We start from the raw sequence: 18,158 nt of genomic DNA, 5'->3' as shown, positions 1-18,158 counted from the left end.
GCGCACAGCCCAATGCAGGGCTCCATCTCAGGACCCTGAGATCATGACCCTAGAGGAAATCAAAAATGAGATGCTCAATGACTGAGCCACCTGGGTGTCTGAAACATTTCAACTACAAAACAAGGGTTGATAAAATTTCAAATGTGAGTTCCTGGAAATATACATTTCCAATATGGCCTCGATATTAAGCGATGCAATCTTAACATGATATATACAGTAGATTCCCCATAAATACACATTGAACATGAGGTTAGCTTTAGAAATTCTTATTGAAGGAATATAAAAATAAATATTAGAAAAGGCATAGTTTTCTTTTGGCACACCAGAAAGTCTGCTCCTTATAAAATTAATCCTATAGAACCTACTCATTTTAGGAATTCAATAATTAAGCTCTACAGTTTTGATTTTACTTTGAATTCCTCTGTGGGTTTAAAAGGCAAAACATGTTAAGATTTTTTTTTTTTTGGACAGAGAGATCATCGAGAATGAGAGGGGTGGGTAGCAGCAGAGGGAGAGGGAGAAGCAGGCTCCCTGCTGAGCAGGGAGTCCCATTAAAAGGCAAAACATGTTTAAAAAAAACAAGCTATGTTGTAGGTAATAGCAAACTTGGCGTAATTCTTTCTGAGTGAAATGAGAAACATATATATGCAAAATAATTATTTTTAAAGAAAGAAAAGCAATAGGTTTGACTTGAAACTAGATTTTTCTAAAAAGTGATTCCAAACTGTTTCTCTACAAAATGTACAAAATTTAATATTGGGGCAAGAAATTCATTTAGGTCACAGTAACTTTTGTGTTCTTGAAAAACAGCGCAATTAGACATAGACTCTTTAAACATTAAGAATTCAAAATTAGAAGCACCGAGGAAACCAAATCCAGGCGTCATTAACTGCTTGCACCCAAAGTACTGAAAACAAATTTCTAAAACAGAATTTTCAGTGATTTGCGTTGAATTCTCACCATCTGGCCAGCCTTGCTTCCATTCCAGAGTTTACTTAACCACATGTCTAAACCCATGCTAACCCTACACTTTTCCCTTCTCTCTCTTGCCCCACAAGGCCTCACGACTGGAGTCCAGTTTATGATTAACCATGTATTTTGATAATTAGGACACCAGATGCGGTTGTATTTTATCAAAGTGAAGTCTGGTGTCACAAAAACACGCTGGATAAATTCTGGGTTCTAAAGCATGACGTGTCATTCAACTTTGAAGGGTAGAAAGTTGAGTTGGAAGCCTCTGCTGGGAGACATGGCAAATCCAGCATGTTATCAAGCAATTACAAGACGAATTTTTTAAGAAAAAAATATTCTAACTCGTTCTGACCAGTGATAATCACTTTGTGCTGGGGTGCGCAGCTACAAGGGCAAAGTGAACAAAGTCTGTGGCAAAGGCCTCGCTATGGCGAAGATGATTCTTGCCATAGCGAGGGAGCTGTACTTCTAATTTCTAATAGGAATCAGCAGTCCACGGTTGATTTGTGGACAGCCTGTGTCGTCCTGCACGGTGCCAGTTCCAGGAGACCGCGCCAATTAGCTCTATTTTCTGCTTAAGCCGTTAAAGCCACCCCCATGGAAACGCCAGAAGAGGCCGGGGGAGGGGAGCGGACAGGTGCGCCCTCTGTTTGGGAATACACAAAGGGCCGACCTAGCCGCCGCCGTGTCCCTGGCAACTCCACGCACGCAGGGCGCGCGCACTTCTCGCGGCGCCTCGGAGCAGTGGGCGGCCGGGCGCGTGGGGTGGCGCGCGCAGGTCGCCGCGCGTCGGCTCGCGGACAGCCTCGGCCTGCTCGCGGACGCGGTGCCCGGGAAGCGCGAAGCCGGCTCCCAGCAGCGGCGGCGCCCGCGCTGAAGGGACTTGTAGTCCGCGTGCCTCCCCGGCACCTCCCCCGGGTAGGCCGGTCCGCGCGTCCCCGCCCGCCGCAAGCCGACTTCCTGCCGCTGCCAAAACTACACCTCCCGGCATCCTCTCCGCTGTGCGGCCGAAAGTGAAAACAAATTCTGGGCTGCGAGGTTGCTGCCCTCCGCCGGGCACCCCCGCTCGCTCCCCGCCCCTCCGGCGCCCTCCTGCGAGGTGGAGAAACGAAAGGCCGGGTCTTTCTCTTTTGGCTTCTTCGGCTCCCAGGGTGGGGAGCGCGCTGGGGACGCAGGCCTCGCTTCCTCTGAGCGGGCCCCGCGCACGCGGGGGGCGGGGGTTTCCTCGCCTCACCCCAGTCGGGACGAGGAAACTTGTGGGGGCGGCGACCCCCGGCTGTGTTCCTGAGCTGGGCAGCGAGGCCGCGGGGAAGTGACTTTTCACGCTTGGGGTTTCTTTAGTTTGCCCCCCGTTGCCGCCGGGCGCGTGGTCTCCCGGGAGGCGGCCGCGTGCGCACAGTCATGGATTAGGCAGGGCTCCCCTATGCGCGCGGGGAGCGCCGCCCGCCGCCTCGGGCCGCCGCCGCCTGCCGCCGCCCGCGGAGCCCGAACCCGAGCCGCCGCCCGTCCTAGGCCGGGGCGTCGAGGAGCCGGCGGCGCGGCCATGTGGGGTTAGCCCGCGCCGCGCCTGCCCTGCAGTAGGACCGGCAACATGGAGGCGGCCGTCGGCGCTCCCGACGGGGTGGACCAGGGCGGCGCGGGGCCCCGCGAGGACGCGACGCCCATGGACGCCTATCTGCGGAAACTGGGCTTGTATCGGAAACTGGTCGCCAAGGACGGGTCGTGCCTGTTCCGGGCCGTGGCGGAGCAGGTAACGGGATGGGGAGCGGGGGGAGGCTGGGTGGGAAAGCGGCGGCGGGCAGCTTTGCGGGCCGCCCACGTCCGGGGCAGCGCGTGGCCGGGCTGGCGTCACAGCGGTCCATTGTAACGCAGGAATGGGACGCTGCCCTGGGTCTGGAAGCTGTAAATCGAAACTTAAAAACCCGTAAATTAACTGGGTGTCGGTGTCGTCCCTCCCGGTGAAGAGGTAATGAGGACAACCTGTGAGGCCTGTTGAGCGCGTGTACGGTTGATTGATTGCTGGGGACTTGGCGAAATGATCTTTTCCCATTCTGTTTCGCATTCACCTTCTCTCGGTTTTAGAAGCACAGCGTTCACGCCAGTAAACCAGATGTTTACTAGAGGAGGTGGTGCACCAGGCATTACTCGCAGGGCTTTTTTTTTTTTTTTTTTTTTTTGCTGTACTGGACTTTGGAATGTGGGGGAGTCTATAGCCCGTCGACGTCCACTTGACTCAAGAGCGGAAAAATGTGCGGTTTGGGAAAGTCAGCTTTTTAAAAATATAGGATGTTTCAAAAGAATCGTCTTTGAGTAGATTCCACTCTTTGTTATGCTCTGCAAGGTGTGCTAAAAATAATTTACTTCTTAAAAGTCTGGTGTTGGGGATTCTCTAGGCTTTTGACCGAATTTTTCCTCGCTAATGGTCAACGTGACTTTCTAACAAGGAATAATTTTTTTTTCTTTTATAAGAGAGCTTTTTCCGTGTTATATAACACTGTGTAGTTGGTGTGCAATCACCACAACCCATCCTATATTGAAAAATAGCTGCTGAAATAGTTGGATAAAAGTTTCACATTACTGCCCTGGTGTGCATTTCATACCTTTCACAGTTTGCTTTCCTTCAACTTAAGATCTCTTCTCTTTTCCTGCCGTAGAGTTTTTATGATTTTTTTTCTACCTTTTTTTGAATTCTAAATAGTTTTTCAAAATTTCTGTTTGTGAGTGTTTTACTTAACATCTGTAGACTGTGGTTTTTTTTTTTTTTTTTAACTTCTAAAGGCCAGCCATTTATTTTCTAGAGGCCCTTGTTTTCACATCAGTATCATAAAATTTTTTTTTCAAGCGAGAAGTTGATTTACCTACTTCAGGTTTGCATTATGTTGCAGGCATTGTCATTCAGACATTCTTTGTATAACTCCCCAAATTCAGCTCTTTTTCAGTTCATTAGATTTCTCTCATTTTTAGAAATTTAGGATGTTCCAGTGTTGTTGTGGGTTATGTTCACACACTCCCACCCCAGTCTTTACTATTAGTAGATAAACAGTCTGTCCGATTTGTGAATTTTCCGGATCTCCATCTGTCTTGCTGCTTCTGCCTCAGCCTCCCTGGACTGCTCAGCACCTCCGGAAGCAGAGAGAAGGGGTGGAAGTGAATTCAGCCCTTATTTACACATAGTGTTAGCTCTAGCAAGAATTTGGTAAGGAAGGAGGTAGAAACGAATGGAAATAAGGGAAGTATGACGCTTATTTGGCATTGGATTATCCCGATCCTGGTTCATACTGAAGTAGAAAAGTGTGTCCGGTGTCAGTATCCTGTGCCATAATTGGCAAACTTGATTATACAGAAATCTCTCTTATTGAAGGGGGAAATCTCTACTTTTTTTTTAAGATTTTATTTATTTATTTGACAGAGACACAGCGAGAGAGGGAACACAAGCAGGGGGAGTGGGAGAGGGAGAAGCAGGCCTCTTGCTGAGCAGAGAGTCCGACGTGGGGCTCGATCCCAGGACCCTGGGATCATGACCCGAGCCGACGCCCAATGACTGAGCCACCCAGGCGCCCGGGGAATCTCTATTTTTAAGTAGAAAGGTGCAAAGTTAGTATCACTAAGAACTAACTCATTGCTCACATCATATAACACCTTTTATTGTATCTCATAAGATTTAAATCAGGTATAAGAAAATACCTCTTCGGGGCGCCTGGGTGGCTCAGTCATTAAGCGTCTGCCTTCGGCTCAGGTCATGATTCCAGGGTCCTGGGATCGAGCCTCACATTGGGCGCCCTGCTCTGCGGGAAGCTTGCTTCTCACACAAATAAAATCTTAAAAAAAAAAAAAAAAAAGAAAATATCCTCTTCGATTATGTGACTATGGTTTTTAGTATACTGAGCTTAGAAAGCTTAAATCCATGAATTTTGAGGGAAACTCCTTTCTTAAGTAGACATGGATTAAGAGTGTAGCCTTCATGGCTAAAGGCAAAGTATGTACGTGTGTGTGTGTGTGTGTGTCTGTCTGTGTCTGTGTATTGGGGTGGGGAGGGAAGTAACACCAACCTCAGGCTTAAAGGGTGTGCTCTATAAAAATACGTACAAAGGATTTACTTTTTTGCCAACAGTTTTTCCAATAATATTTATCATTTCTAAGGAGCCAGAGTAAATAATCTAAATGGCAGTCTTTGGGAGGTAGGGTAGGGGAGAGATTTGAATTAGGAGTAGTCTTTCCCTCCAAATTACCTGATTTAGTGAGGCCCTTCCCTTTTTACACTTCTGGACTTGGGCCTGCAGGAGGCCTGACCTGAATCAGCTCTGTGGCCATGGAGCTAAAAATAGGGTGCTCTTAGAGGATTTGCTAAAGCAGCGTGTCTTGGCCTTTCCCAGTGTTTATCACTATCTTGTCCCAAGTAAAGATCAGAAAGTCTCCTATTTTCTACGTTATTTTCATGTATATAATAATTTGCAGAGATATTTGTCTTACCACTTGCATTCTTCCTGAATGTCCTTGAACTTGCACAAAGTTATACTTTTTTAAACAGTTGTCATTTAACCTTGCTTCTCTTGCAGTGCTTGGCTTTGTAAAGCTCCAGCACTCTGCAATTTATGGAAGTTGCTGAGAATTTTGCTTCTGAGTGACAGGTTCAGATTTCATGGGCTAATTAGACTTTCTAAGAGGAGAAGAAACAGATACGCTTGTCATTGTTTTTGATGGCAAATAAGCTTTATTCAGTTATGTCTGCCACCTGTTGCTAGGTAAATGGCTTTAGCACTATCTTCAGTTTGCCAATGCCAGGAAAGCCCTTAACAGACAACACTGGTTTACTCAAATAATACCTTGATTCATAATAGTGTCTAAAGTAGCTTCTGTGGAAGAAGTGTTGCTAAATGTCATTTGTTGAATTGGCAAAAATATTGTGTGGTGGTTTATTTTTATATATGGACATTTCTTTCAGCTTAGAATATATAAAGATGCTTTTTAATAGTTTCCAAGATAGCAATGTTAGGTGTACTTCGTTAAGCTAAAAACCAGCTGTATACTGAAAAACTTACTGCTAACTTCAGCTAGTACATCTTCAATTTACCTTAATGTAAAGACATAACTAGGTGTTTCCAGATAGTTGTGCCTGTCTGGTTCTGTGAGTATAAAGATTTTATTTATTTATTTATTTTAGAGGGAGAGAGAGAGAGATGGAGAGAGGGTGTGCTAGTGATTGCAAGTGCGTGTGCCCGGAAGGGCAGAAGGGGAGGGTGAGGCGGCAAGAATCTCAAGCAGACTGCACTGAATGCAGAGTCCAGTGTGGGGCTTGATGCCAGGCTCCATCTCATGACCCTGAGATCAGAGATCATGACCTGAGTGAAACCAAGAGTTGGACACTTAACTGACTGAGCCACCCAGGCGCCCCTTTAGTTCTGTGAGTATAAATGAACCTTGGATGTTATCCATAGAGACCTGTAAAATGCAGCTGGAGCCTCCCTTTTCCTGAATTCTCTGCTCACCTGAACATGAGGAAAAATCACTCATTTGGACCTGTAACTCTTAAAGCTACTTTATATTAATATAAATTCTCAAGAGCCTTATTAGTATTTGGACATGTGGTTATTTTAAATGTTTCAGGGTTTTGTCCTCCCCCCCCTTAACCCTTTAGGGTACCAGGAACATCTTCATTTGAGACACTCAGTAATAGAAAATAATTTTAATCTTTTCTTTTAAGCTTGAATAGTTAAAAGTGTTGGAGGTTAGCCAGAAGGGTTCCTAAACATTTGGTTATACTAGTTTCTTTCAAACCAAAGCTTTAGCATTTTAGTAAGAGACAAAATGCCCATAAGGTATCCTTTTGTTGAACTAGTTTAACAGAAGAATACAGAGGCTACAAAGTGAGAGGATTTGGATCATCTTTGTAGTGTCTTATTTCAGTTGGTGCTTTAAGATTTTGGGCTGGGGCTCTTGGCTGGCTCAGTTGGTAGAGCACGTGACTCTTGATCTCAGGGTCGGGAGTTTGAGCCCCATGTTGGGCATGGAGCTGCTTAAAATAAAAACAAAAAAAAAAGATTTTGGGCCTAAGAGCAAGTTTCTAGGCTGTTGGGATGACAGCACACAGCAGCATGTTTGCATCCTGTGTGCTGCTCACTTGGATATTCTTTCAAGAGTTGTGTAAGCCTGACAAGGATTTGGGAATGAGCACCTTAATTTTCCTGAAACCCACAGTGGACTTAAATTTCTACGTAAGGCAAGTAATTCCACATCATTGAGAAAAAGAAATCTAATTCTTACAGGCTTAATGGATTCCTGTTGAAGTTGTCTGTTCTCTTTTCCAGCAAGCATAGGATGAAGCTAAGTACTATGTAGCAGGAATTCTGTTAGCCCTTCTTTGTGAAGAGCAAGGCTATAAGAGGGCTGGTCAAGAAAGGAAAAGTATGTTAAGTTTACAAAGGTCTCCTCACAGGAGTGACCTAAAGGAGAAATGGTAATAAATTCTTCCAGACTGACTTAAGAAGTACCCCTGACTGTATAGGTCACTTCGTCTGTGGTTAGAGGAAGAGGTGGGAATGAATAAAGATTTAGAAATTACTAAATGGCAAATGGAGAGAGACTGATTGCTATCAGTTTGGGGGGTATTTAGGGTGTGAAAGAAAGTGCTAGCTTGTACCGTAAATCCTCTTTTAACAAAATGTGTAATAGCGTGTGGCTTTTCCTTTTCAGGTGCTGCACTCTCAGTCTCGCCATGTGGAAGTCAGAATGGCTTGTATTCACTATCTGCGAGAGAACAGAGAGAAATTTGAAGCGGTAATTTGTAATTTTAAACAAGGAGTGGTGTCTTGACTTGCATTTATATTTCAGCCTTTAGAAGTGGCCTGGTGGGGGTTTCACAGCCTGGATCTTAAATGCAGGTTATGAAAAAAAAAGAAATTTAAAAAAAACTGCTTTATTGAATTTAAATCCAATTATATTCAGTTGTGACATTTTTAGGCTTTTTTGTGGTTTTCATTTCTTTAGACATTTAGAAAGCTATGATAGTTAACTGTGGAAGTTGGAAGGATGACCTGGACAGAATCCTTGCATATTAAGAGTGAGCTTTGTCTGTCATGGTCAGGGAATTGGGTGTCAGTTAATTAATAGTTTTCTGTGATTGGTAACCCCCTATGAATTTAAAAAATTTCAGACTTGGAGTATAAAAAACATGCTGAGCAAAGCTAATACTGAACCTTTAATTTTATCAGAAGGCATTTATAGATTTTTAATTTTCAGGGTTCATCATCGTGAATCACACATCAGAACACTGTAATTATGTAAATAATGATTAATAGTTGCTAGGATGTTGTATAGCAACTTACTGTAATTTTCTCAGTAGTATGTAGTAGCTGTGAAATAAGATGCCGCAGTGGCCTGTTTTCATTTTACATTGAAAGCTTTATAGGATTTACTAGTTACTGGTTTTATGACCTAGAATTATGTCGTCAGACTTTCAATGATATTTTTCCTCTTTGACTGCCAAAAAAACACTGACACCTTGCAAATAACTCAATTCTAAAACTTAATAGGTAAACAGTTCTTAATTTGGATATGCTTTTCGGTTGATGTTCCTGTATTCAAGCCAGATGTTACTACTGGTGACATTCTGGGTGTATTCTGGGGGCCGTGTTATAAGAAAGGCAGTAATGTATTCCAGGAAGGAGAGTTAACCTACTTGATCAGGAGATTTGAGAACTTGTTTTACAAAAAGGAAACTGGTGATGTGGAGGTTAGATAAGAGTGTTAGGGTATAGTACAAAAGGGGGAGGGATGGGGAGAGTGGAGTGCTCTTTAAGTATTTTAAAGAAATTACAAGTGATTAATCATTATTATTGGCCCCAGAGAGTAAAACACTGTTGACAGTAATGGAAATTGCTGTCATTGGTTGAGCACATCTCTGTACCAGGCATTGTTTAAGTTCTTTGCATATATTTATTTAGCCCTCAACAGTCTTAAGAGGTATGATCAGAGGTTGAAAGTTCCAAGGGGAGAAGTTTCACTTTCCTTTTATAATTTATAGTAAGTGCCTTTAAACAATTCCTGTTGGCCAAAATTGGAAAAGGTGGTCATGGGAAGGAGGGTGGAGTTTTGTGCTTTGTTTACTGACAGTGTTTAGTCAGTCTAGATGGATACTTTCTAATTGACTAGAAAGGGGAATCTCAGATTGGATGCAGGCTTGTGTCAGAACACTGTGTAGGTCTCTTCCAACTTTAAATGGTTCTCTGGGTTTTTTTCCCCCAAAAGTATAAATAATCACCTAATACAGAATTGTGATTGGTGGGATATTTAAAATATATGGCTATAAAATGCTGATTGGCAGGATATTTAAAATATATGGCTGTTTTATTATAAGCATGTGTTGAAACTTAAGATACTTTCTGGGAATTTGACAGCACATGATCTATAAAAGAATTAATCTCAGTCTCAAAAAAAAGCCACGGGTGTTTAAAAGATTTTTATAGCCGGGAGACTGTAAAAAGTGTATCAATTTGCTAAGTTAACTGGGACTATACTTTAAATAGAATTTGATGTTTCAGACTAATGTTTTTTAGAGATTTCGCAGTTAAATTAGTGTGATGGCTAACAAAAATCGCATAGCTTGAATAAACTTTTTAAACAATGAAGCAAGGTATCTTAGAAAAATCTTGTTGGTTCTCCAAAATATCTTGCATTATTAGTTCTCACCTGTGTTTTTAGTGTGACTGATCTAAGAGACAATATACATATCTGTGATTAGTAAATTAATATTTCTTAGCTAATATATTGTTCTTAATTCTCTTCTCTGTGTTGGCCATTACCAAAATACTCCTAAGTGCTTGTTTTATATATTTCTCTGTTCATAATGTCACTGGCAGTGACCTTGAATTGCCTTCTCCCTCAGTCTGCAAGTCCTTCCTGGGCTCAAGGCCCTCTATAAACAGGTGGCCAGTTGTGTTCCTCTCTCACTCTGTTCTCCCCCACCCAGTTGTCCTGTTCCTGCTGGCTGGTTGGCTTCTGTCTTCTCAACACAGTGCTCACTGCCTCTTCATGCTACATTGTGCCTGCGCCTGTCCACATCCTGACCAGGAAATCTTTTCTGATAATATTTCCTTTTTAAAATTCTTCTCTCTGTTTATAATCTTTACTTAATGATTTTTATGTATTTTAATAATTAGGTTGTATATATGTATATATATTACTGTTACTGATGTTTCCAAGGTTCATGCAAGAACTTAGTAATTCACAGTGAAAAGGTTTTTTGTTTTAATGTATTTCTAATAGACTTTTTTTTTTTTTGCAGTTTATAGAAGGGTCATTTGAAGAGTATTTAAAACGTTTGGAAAATCCACAGGTATGCAGTGATTCTGTAATTCTATTTTTATATATTGAAGTAATGTATTCAACATTCATTAAAATGCAATATAGTGTATGGAGGGGTTACAGCAAGTACTTTTTTTTAAATAAACATTTCTTAGTTGCACATTTTATGTAGCATTTAATTGGAAGACAGTTGGAGCTGTGTACTGGATGTTGCCGCAGTAAGGACAGGGTCATGCTTTTTTTATTTTTGTCATAATGGCATCTGAATGTAGCATAGAAGACCTACGATAATGGTGATGATTTTCAGGATGCTGTATTGGTATGGGTATTGGTCTTGGTGGACAGGGTGCAAGATTTGCATGCTTCTTTAGGCCACTGAGAAGATAGGTTCTTCTATGGAGGTTCCATTTCCCATGATCAGCTTGAGAAGAGGGAAGAGACTGTTGAGAGGAAAAGGATGCCACTTCCCCAAGAAATGCCATACTTTTCTCAGTCATGTTGAAGTGAAAAGAATTTTTCTGTTTTTGTTGCTTCCAAACTAATACTCTCCCTGTAAAAATCCAAATATCATGAAATGCCACACAGAGTGCCTTGTAGAATATTCCATCATCCCCAGAGGTAATCTCTGTTGAGTTTAAAATGACATTAGCCAAGGAAGAAGCTAAGAAGAGGAGTCAGGTAGGAAGGAAAAGAAATAATAACTTAGGAACAGGGTGTTTGATTAACAGTTGGGGTCTCCATTTGATTCTCTGAAACTAATTTGAGTCCTTGTTGATGCCAAGAATTGACAGGCACTCTGGGGATGCAGAGGTAATTGGGATTTGGGTGCTGTTCTCAGGAGTTTGCCTGTCGTAGGGAAAAATACCTCATAGAAGTGAGAAAGCACGTGTCATAAGAAGTCTAGATATGATGCTATAGGCATTCAGTGTTATATTTTTACCTGGGTTGGCAAAGGAAGAGGTAGTGGATTGGCAAAGGAAGAGGTAGTGGGTTGGCATTTGACATCTGAATAGATTCTGAATGAGAAATGCCTAAGGTGAAGGGTAATTCTAGGAAAGGGAAAACTGAGCAAGGCAGATTCAGAAAGCACTTCAGTTTGCGTGAAGTATGTGAAGGTAGGAGGTAGTGAGAAGTCAGAGGGCAGGCTGTGGGACCAATCACGGAAGAGCCTTCACTGCTAGGCTCAGTAGTTTGGAGCTTATGCTTTAGGCTGGCATTTCTCAGTGTCAGCCATAGACTATCTGCATCAGAATTACCTGAGGTGGTTGTAAATTCCACTATTCCAGACCTGAATCAAAGTCTGTGTCTGGGGAGTGAGAATCTGGTATTGGGAAACCTTTTAAATTTTTTGAGACAGGAAGTGAGTATGTCACTGCTGAGAACCAAGAATAGTGCTTGGCTTCTTTGTTGGCTGTCTGGATGGATGGATAGAAGAATATTGTGCAGAGATGGTTTGGAAGTGGATGAGACCAGAGGTGGGAAGACCATTTGCATGGTTTTAAAAAAAGAAATGTTTAATACATGGTAAAATGTGCACATTACATGCAGTGTGAAAAAAGGAGTAAGTATTGTGTACTCCAGTTTTGGAGACAGATACCTCTGAAGGTCTTTTCGCTAAATCCGCTCCTGACTCCATTTTTACTTCAGTCATTTCAGTACTGAGTTTTGCCCATGTATCATGGTCACAAATCTCATTTTCCTGCATTTTTTTTTTCTTTTACCTTAAAGCCTCTTTGAAGATGAGGATTGTATATTTTATTGCTTTTGGGATTTTCATAGTTACCTTTCAATTTTGGGTGCTGAACTGATTTGTGTGTGTGGTTTGAATGTTAAATCCACATTGCATTGTATGTAACATACAGGAAAGATAAACACCAGAATGTTGTTATCTCTAGTAATATTCCTGGTAATTTTTACTCCATTGTGGAAAATAAAGGAAAAGGAAATAACACAGTCTGTTTATTAACTCCTCCCCCCACTTTTTTTTAAGTAACCTCTACCCCCAACATGGGGCTTGAACTCAATGCTCAGAGATCAAGAGTCACATGCCCTACTGATTGAGCCAGCTAGGTGCCCCTGTTCATTAACTTTTTAATCAAGAAAAATCCCACAATGTTTTTTATAGTAATCTTTGTGTAGCAGTTCAGGTTGTCAAGCTATGAGGTTCTGAGAAAGGGTGGACATGGTGGGAGTAGAGAGAAAGGGGAGAGAGGGAGGAAATGACGTAGTGTGAAGTGAACTGAGACTGAATTGGGCCTCTGTAGGAGAGGAAGGAGGAAAGTTGTGGTTTTGAGCACATGGGACAGGGGTCTCCTTCCCAGGGTGCTGGCTGGCCAGCTTTTTTGTTTTTATGACACCCCCTTCCCCAATCTGATCAAATTTCTTCTCCAGATGTTTCAGGTACCTTCTCTTTGTGCCTTTTTTTTTAAAGATTTTATTTATTTGAGAAAGTGTGTGCGTGCATGCGCATGGGCAAGAGGAGGGGCAGAGGAAGAGGGAGAAACACACTCCCTGCTGAGCATGGAGCCCGGCCATGTGGGGCTCCATTGCAAGACCCTGAGGTCATGACCTGAGCCGAAGTCAGACGCTTAACTGACTGAGCCCCCCCCAGGCGCCCCTTGTGCTTCTTTATTAGCAACAGATATTTATGTCTTCGTTTTTCTTTTTCCCTGGTATATGGGATGTATGAAATGAAAAGAGAAACATAGTTGATAAACTCTTACACGTTTCACCCAGTTCTTAGAGAAAACATCTTTATTCTTTACTTAAAATGCCAGTGGAGCATTTTGAAAAATGCCTCAAACTTTTGCAAGAATATATTTTTGTCAGCTTTATGGAGGTAAAATCGACACAGTGAAAATCACCAATTTTTTTTTTCCACCTAAAATTCACCAATTTTAAGTGTATAATTTGATGAGATTTGACAAATGTATACAGTTGCATAACCACCATTACAAACACATAGGGGACATTTCCATCACTTCACAAAGCTCCTTGTGCCCTTTTGCCCTTAATCTCTTTTTCCCCACCTTCTGGCTGTTGGCAACCACTGATCTGATTTGTAAGTTTTGCCTTTTCTAGACTATATGAATGGAATGATATAGTTTGTAGTTTTATGTATCTGGCTTCTTTACTTAGCATAATGGAAACACTTTGAGTTTCGTCCATGTTGTTGTTGGGTTTATCAGTGGTTTGTTCCTTTTTATTGAGGAGTTCATTATAATGGATGTACTGCAATTTGCTTGTCCATTTATCATTTCATGAATATTTGGGTTCTTTCCAGTTTTAGACTGTTTCGTGATTAAAGCTGCTAAGAATATTTGCCTGTAAGTGTTAATGGGGACATATGTTTTATTTTCTCTTGGATTAACACCTAGGAATGGAATTGCTGTCACAGGGTAATTGTATGTTTAACTTAATGACAAGCTGCCAAACTCTTTCAAAGTGGCTCTGCCATTTTGCTTTCTCATTGGCAATATATGACAATTCCAACTGCTCTATGTCTTTGTTAACATTCAGTCTTGTCATCCTTTGAAATTGTAGCTGTTCAGTGGTTGTATAGTGTGGTATGTCATGGTGGTTTTAACTTGTATATATTTCTCTAATGTTGAACATCTTTTCATGTGCTCATTTGCCATCCATATATCTTTGTTGGTGAAATGTCTGTTCATAGATTTTGCCCATATTTTGTTATCTTGCTGGTTTTATTGAATTGTGTAAGAGTTCTTTATACTGGATATAAGTTCTTTATTGATAATGTAATTTTCAAATATTTTCTTCCAATTTATAACTATCTTTTCATTTTCTTAATAGCATCTTTAGTAACAAAAGTTTATTTTTAGTGACTGTTGAAGAACATTTAAGTTACATGTTTTTTATATAGTTCACTAGTTAAAACAGATTTTGCAGAAATGCTGTACTGTCACCCACAATAAAGTATATTAAACATCATAAGTGATGAGTAAATAAAATTACAGCCTTAAGGTGGAAGACAATGGTAGAACATTAGGTATTTTATATAACTTAATAATTGACCCTGGTTAGAGAAGACAAGATACTATGATAGCCATTGTTTATTTAACCATACTACAACAGAATTTATTCTGAAGATTAAGGACTTATGGTGCATTATTTGAGAGGTAGTATTTTGTTGACATGAGTAGAATAATTTTCCAAAGTGATTTAACGTCTTTTGCATGAAGTAGATATAGCTTATGTTTGATTTAAGCAAACTGGTTTGAGTGAAGGATTTCCTTTACCCCAGAATGTCACTTGTAGCAGTTTATGAGAAGCCATGATTGTTAGGCTGAGGCCTATTTTAAGAAATCTATTTTAATATATGGTACCCGTTTCATTTTGAAAACCAGAGCCAACTTTTAAGAACCATTAAAATGAAAAATCTCTGGGGGAAAGATTATCCTTGTCTGAGATCAACACATTGTTTAAAATCTTTTCCTTATCTCAAATTTCTTTAAAGGAAAAAGTGGCAACATTCGCTTACCATAGCTCATTATTGTTAGTGAGTCTCAGTATTAAGTCTTTACTAATTTCAGAAGTATAGGAATGCATTCTCATGGTAAAAGATGTGATACAGAATGAAGAGTGAAAATCCTTCATTTTCCCTGATCTTGTCTTCACTGTCAATTTAGGATGTATCCTTCTAGTCCTCATACGCCTGCACATACATATACTAAACCTGCCTTTTTGTTTCTCTTACCCAATAGGGTTTTTCTTTTTTTAAGATTTAATTAATTCATTTTAGAGAGCGAGTGAGACAGCGTGCGTATGCGAATGAGCAAGGAGAGGAGCAGAAGGAGAGAGAGAGAGAATCTCAAGCAGACTCCGCACTGAACGTGGAGCCTGACCCGGGGCTGTCTTATGACCCTGAGATCATGACCTGAGCCAAAATAGAGTTGGATGCTTAACTGACTGAGCCACCTAGGCACCCCATGACTGACTTCTTATACTTGACAGTCTGATCTTTCCAACTCAGTTCATGTAGGTGTACCTCATTCTTTAGATGGATTGCAAGGTGTTCCATGCGTGGTGTGGATGAACCATAAATTATTTGATTACTCCTTTCCTATTAATGGAATATTCAGACTTTCTTTAAAAAAAATTTTTTTTAAGCTATTACAGGTAGCTACAGTGAACATCCTTGTTTATGTACATTTTTGTGGACCTATGAAATACTTGTTTAGGATAGAGTTACAGAATTTGAATTGCTGGGTCAAAGAGTGTGTATGGATATTTAAAATTCTGATATATACTGGCCATTTCCTCTAATAGGCTTAAAGACAGAGTCCTTTAGGGCTGTAGAACTTCTATCTCATTTCAGAAAGATTGCTAGGACACTGATCTCTTTGTACTTTCAATCACTCCTTTTTTAACCTTTGTGATTCCTGAGTTCTCCTTCTATTCAGCATCTCATTTTCTGGGCACATACATGTTCCAAGCTATGTCCTGGGTGCTAGGTTAAAGGACAGAGTCCTTGCCTTCAGCAGGTTCTCCACTTAGAGATACCACTCCGTGGTCTTACCATACCAATAGGAACTATCATTTCACCCTGTGTTACTAAGGATTTTTACAACAGAGACTTGGGCTATTTTTTTAAGTACTTTTTTTAGTTATATATGTAAGGTCTGTTTTATATAAATGTTTTCATAATATAATACTAATATTAATGAGCTTTTTCTAGCTCATTAAATATATTGTGTAAAGGTATGTGTTAAGGTATTGTATAGAGGTATATGTATTGTAAAGTATGAAACACTTAAGTGCCAACTTTTTTTCTTTGATACAGGAATGGGTTGGACAAGTGGAAATAAGTGCCCTTTCTCTTATGTACAGGTAAACACTGTAGTAACATAAGGAAACAAAAACTGAGTGGGAAAATAGTATATTCCATTAGACTAAAAAATTGTTAAATAGTGAAGCAGTTTTATGCCTTAACTGTGAAGCTTTTTTTTTTTAGATTTTTTAATTGCATCAATTAGATTTTGATGTTAAATATGTCAGCGTTTAGAAATTGTAATTCTCAAAATATTTTTGGAAAGAAATACAGATGTTTTTCAGGTCTATAAACGATATCACTTACAACTTGATAGAGGAATGGCTTCCCACTTTCTCAGGGCTGGTAGCATCAGATTGCCACTAGAACAGAGGCAAAACACCCCATGTTACTATTTTACTACTTTTGTTTGGGAGAGGAGCAGGTGAATGCTTTATTTTTTCTTTTTGAAATAATCTGTATAAAATTTTGTCTTCACAATTTCTGTAGTTTTGAAGTCTCCTTTTAGAATTATATCTGAAGTTAACGTATATGCAAATTATATTTGAAGTTCTACTTTTTAAAAAGGTACTTTTGTAGAGGTGTTTACAACTTAGTTACTGTCTTACTGTCTTTAGTTTACTGCTCTGTGTCCACTGCCTGGAACATTGCTTGAACATATTAGGCTCTTGATGAATGAACGAACAAATGGTTAAGTCATGAAATGTATTTTCTCAGAAGTAATTGCTCAATTTTATTTTCAGGAAAGATTTTATCATTTATCGGGAACCAAATGTTTCTCCTTCACAAGTAACTGAAAATAATTTTCCGGAGAAGGTAAGAATTTTTCTAAGTGTTTCTAAAGGATTTAAGTAAAAGAACCACTTGCCACCTTGACCTTCTGAGCTCTAATTTTAAGGTGACCTTTTGAAATATTTTTGTATGAAATTTATGATAATTTTTTAAAATTCCTGTTAATCATTATTTATTTTTTTAAAGATTTTATTTATTTATTTGACAGAGACACAGCAAGAGAGGGAATACAAGCAGGGGGAGGGGGAGAGGGAGAGGGAGAAGGAGAAGCAGGCTTCCCACAGAGCAGGGAGCCCGATGCAGGGCTCGATCCCAGGACCCTGGGATCATGACCCAAGCTGAAGGCAGACGCTTAACGACTGAGCCACCCAGGTGCCCCACCTGTTAATCATTATTGAGTCATATTTTGTATTTGTTTTTTTTTCCACAAATCACTGTGGAATCACTAACGCTATCAGAACATTATACTAGAGGAAGAAACCTCAGATACTAGGGTATATGATTAACTAGACCGTTTCGCATGACTATAAACATTAAGTACTACAATAACTTGTGAAAGTAGATTCTGCCATTGCATCCAAAAATACTTGGGTAATAGTGATATATTTCTCCTTATAAAGATAATTTACTGGCTGAGGTGTTATTATCTAGTCACAAACTGGAAACAACTAAAAAATTATGTGAAGCCTAGAAAGAAAAAAAAAACCCTCAGTTGAATCATTAAGAGAACTCTTTTTTAATTAGCAGTTTTGGAATCATCCAGGCCAAATTGAAGTGTTTTGTCTTCATGCTAATGGTGTTAAGGGGGAGGGGAATTGAGTGAAATACTACCTTTATAAAAAGGCTTTCGGAGTTTCTAAGGTGCATGGCTCTGGATTTGGCCTTTCCAATACAGGTTTTGGAATATGACATAATCCAAACAAAATCAGTGTGTATTTCTTATTGCGTAAGTAATTAACTATTTAGAAAGTACTTAAAACTAAAGCAGCAGAAAGAAATTTACGTTTGATTGTGCCTCTTAGAGGTAAGCATCTTAATAAGGTTTTGGAGTATTTAGTATTTCTTACAGTCTTTCAGCTGTCTTGTCTTTTTTTTTTAAAGATTTTATTTATTTGAGAGAGAGAGAATGAGAGAGAGCGAGTACATGAGAGGGGGGAGGGTCAGAGGGAGAAGCAGACTCCTCGCTGAGCAGGGAGCCCGATGCGGGACTCGATCCCGGGACTCCAGGATCATGACCTGAGCCGAAGGCAGTCGCCTAACCACCTGAGCCACCCAGGCGCCCCTGGCTGTCTTGTCTTTTAAG

At 40.4% G+C, this 18,158-nt stretch overlaps 1 protein-coding gene across 4 annotated transcripts in view; it reads left to right on the top strand.

Moving 5' to 3' along the window:
* Positions 1–2,013: 2,013 nt before the first annotated feature.
* Positions 2,014–18,158, top strand: part of OTUD4 (OTU deubiquitinase 4) — a 43,562-nt gene continuing 27,417 nt past the window's right edge. For 3 of the 4 annotated variants that reach the window (XM_045880372.3, XM_045880373.3, XM_045880371.3), the window contains exons 1-5: positions 2,014–2,722; positions 7,663–7,746; positions 10,253–10,303; positions 16,076–16,122; positions 16,807–16,879. In XM_045880372.3, coding sequence (XP_045736328.1) covers positions 2,564–2,722; positions 7,663–7,746; positions 10,253–10,303; positions 16,076–16,122; positions 16,807–16,879 — 414 coding nt within the window. In that variant the 5' untranslated portion in view covers positions 2,014–2,563. Of the gene's footprint in view, positions 2,723–2,829; positions 2,939–7,662; positions 7,747–10,252; positions 10,304–16,075; positions 16,123–16,806; positions 16,880–18,158 lie in introns of those variants that run through there. The other variant, XM_045880374.3, reaches the window with a different exon arrangement.

Source organism: Mirounga angustirostris, unplaced genomic scaffold (assembly GCF_029215605.1).
Source record: "Mirounga angustirostris isolate CCGP_5_RB_7025 unplaced genomic scaffold, mMirAng1.0.hap1 SCAF_2, whole genome shotgun sequence".
NCBI lineage: Eukaryota > Metazoa > Chordata > Mammalia > Carnivora > Phocidae > Mirounga > Mirounga angustirostris.
This window is presented reverse-complemented; position numbering and strand designations above follow the sequence as displayed.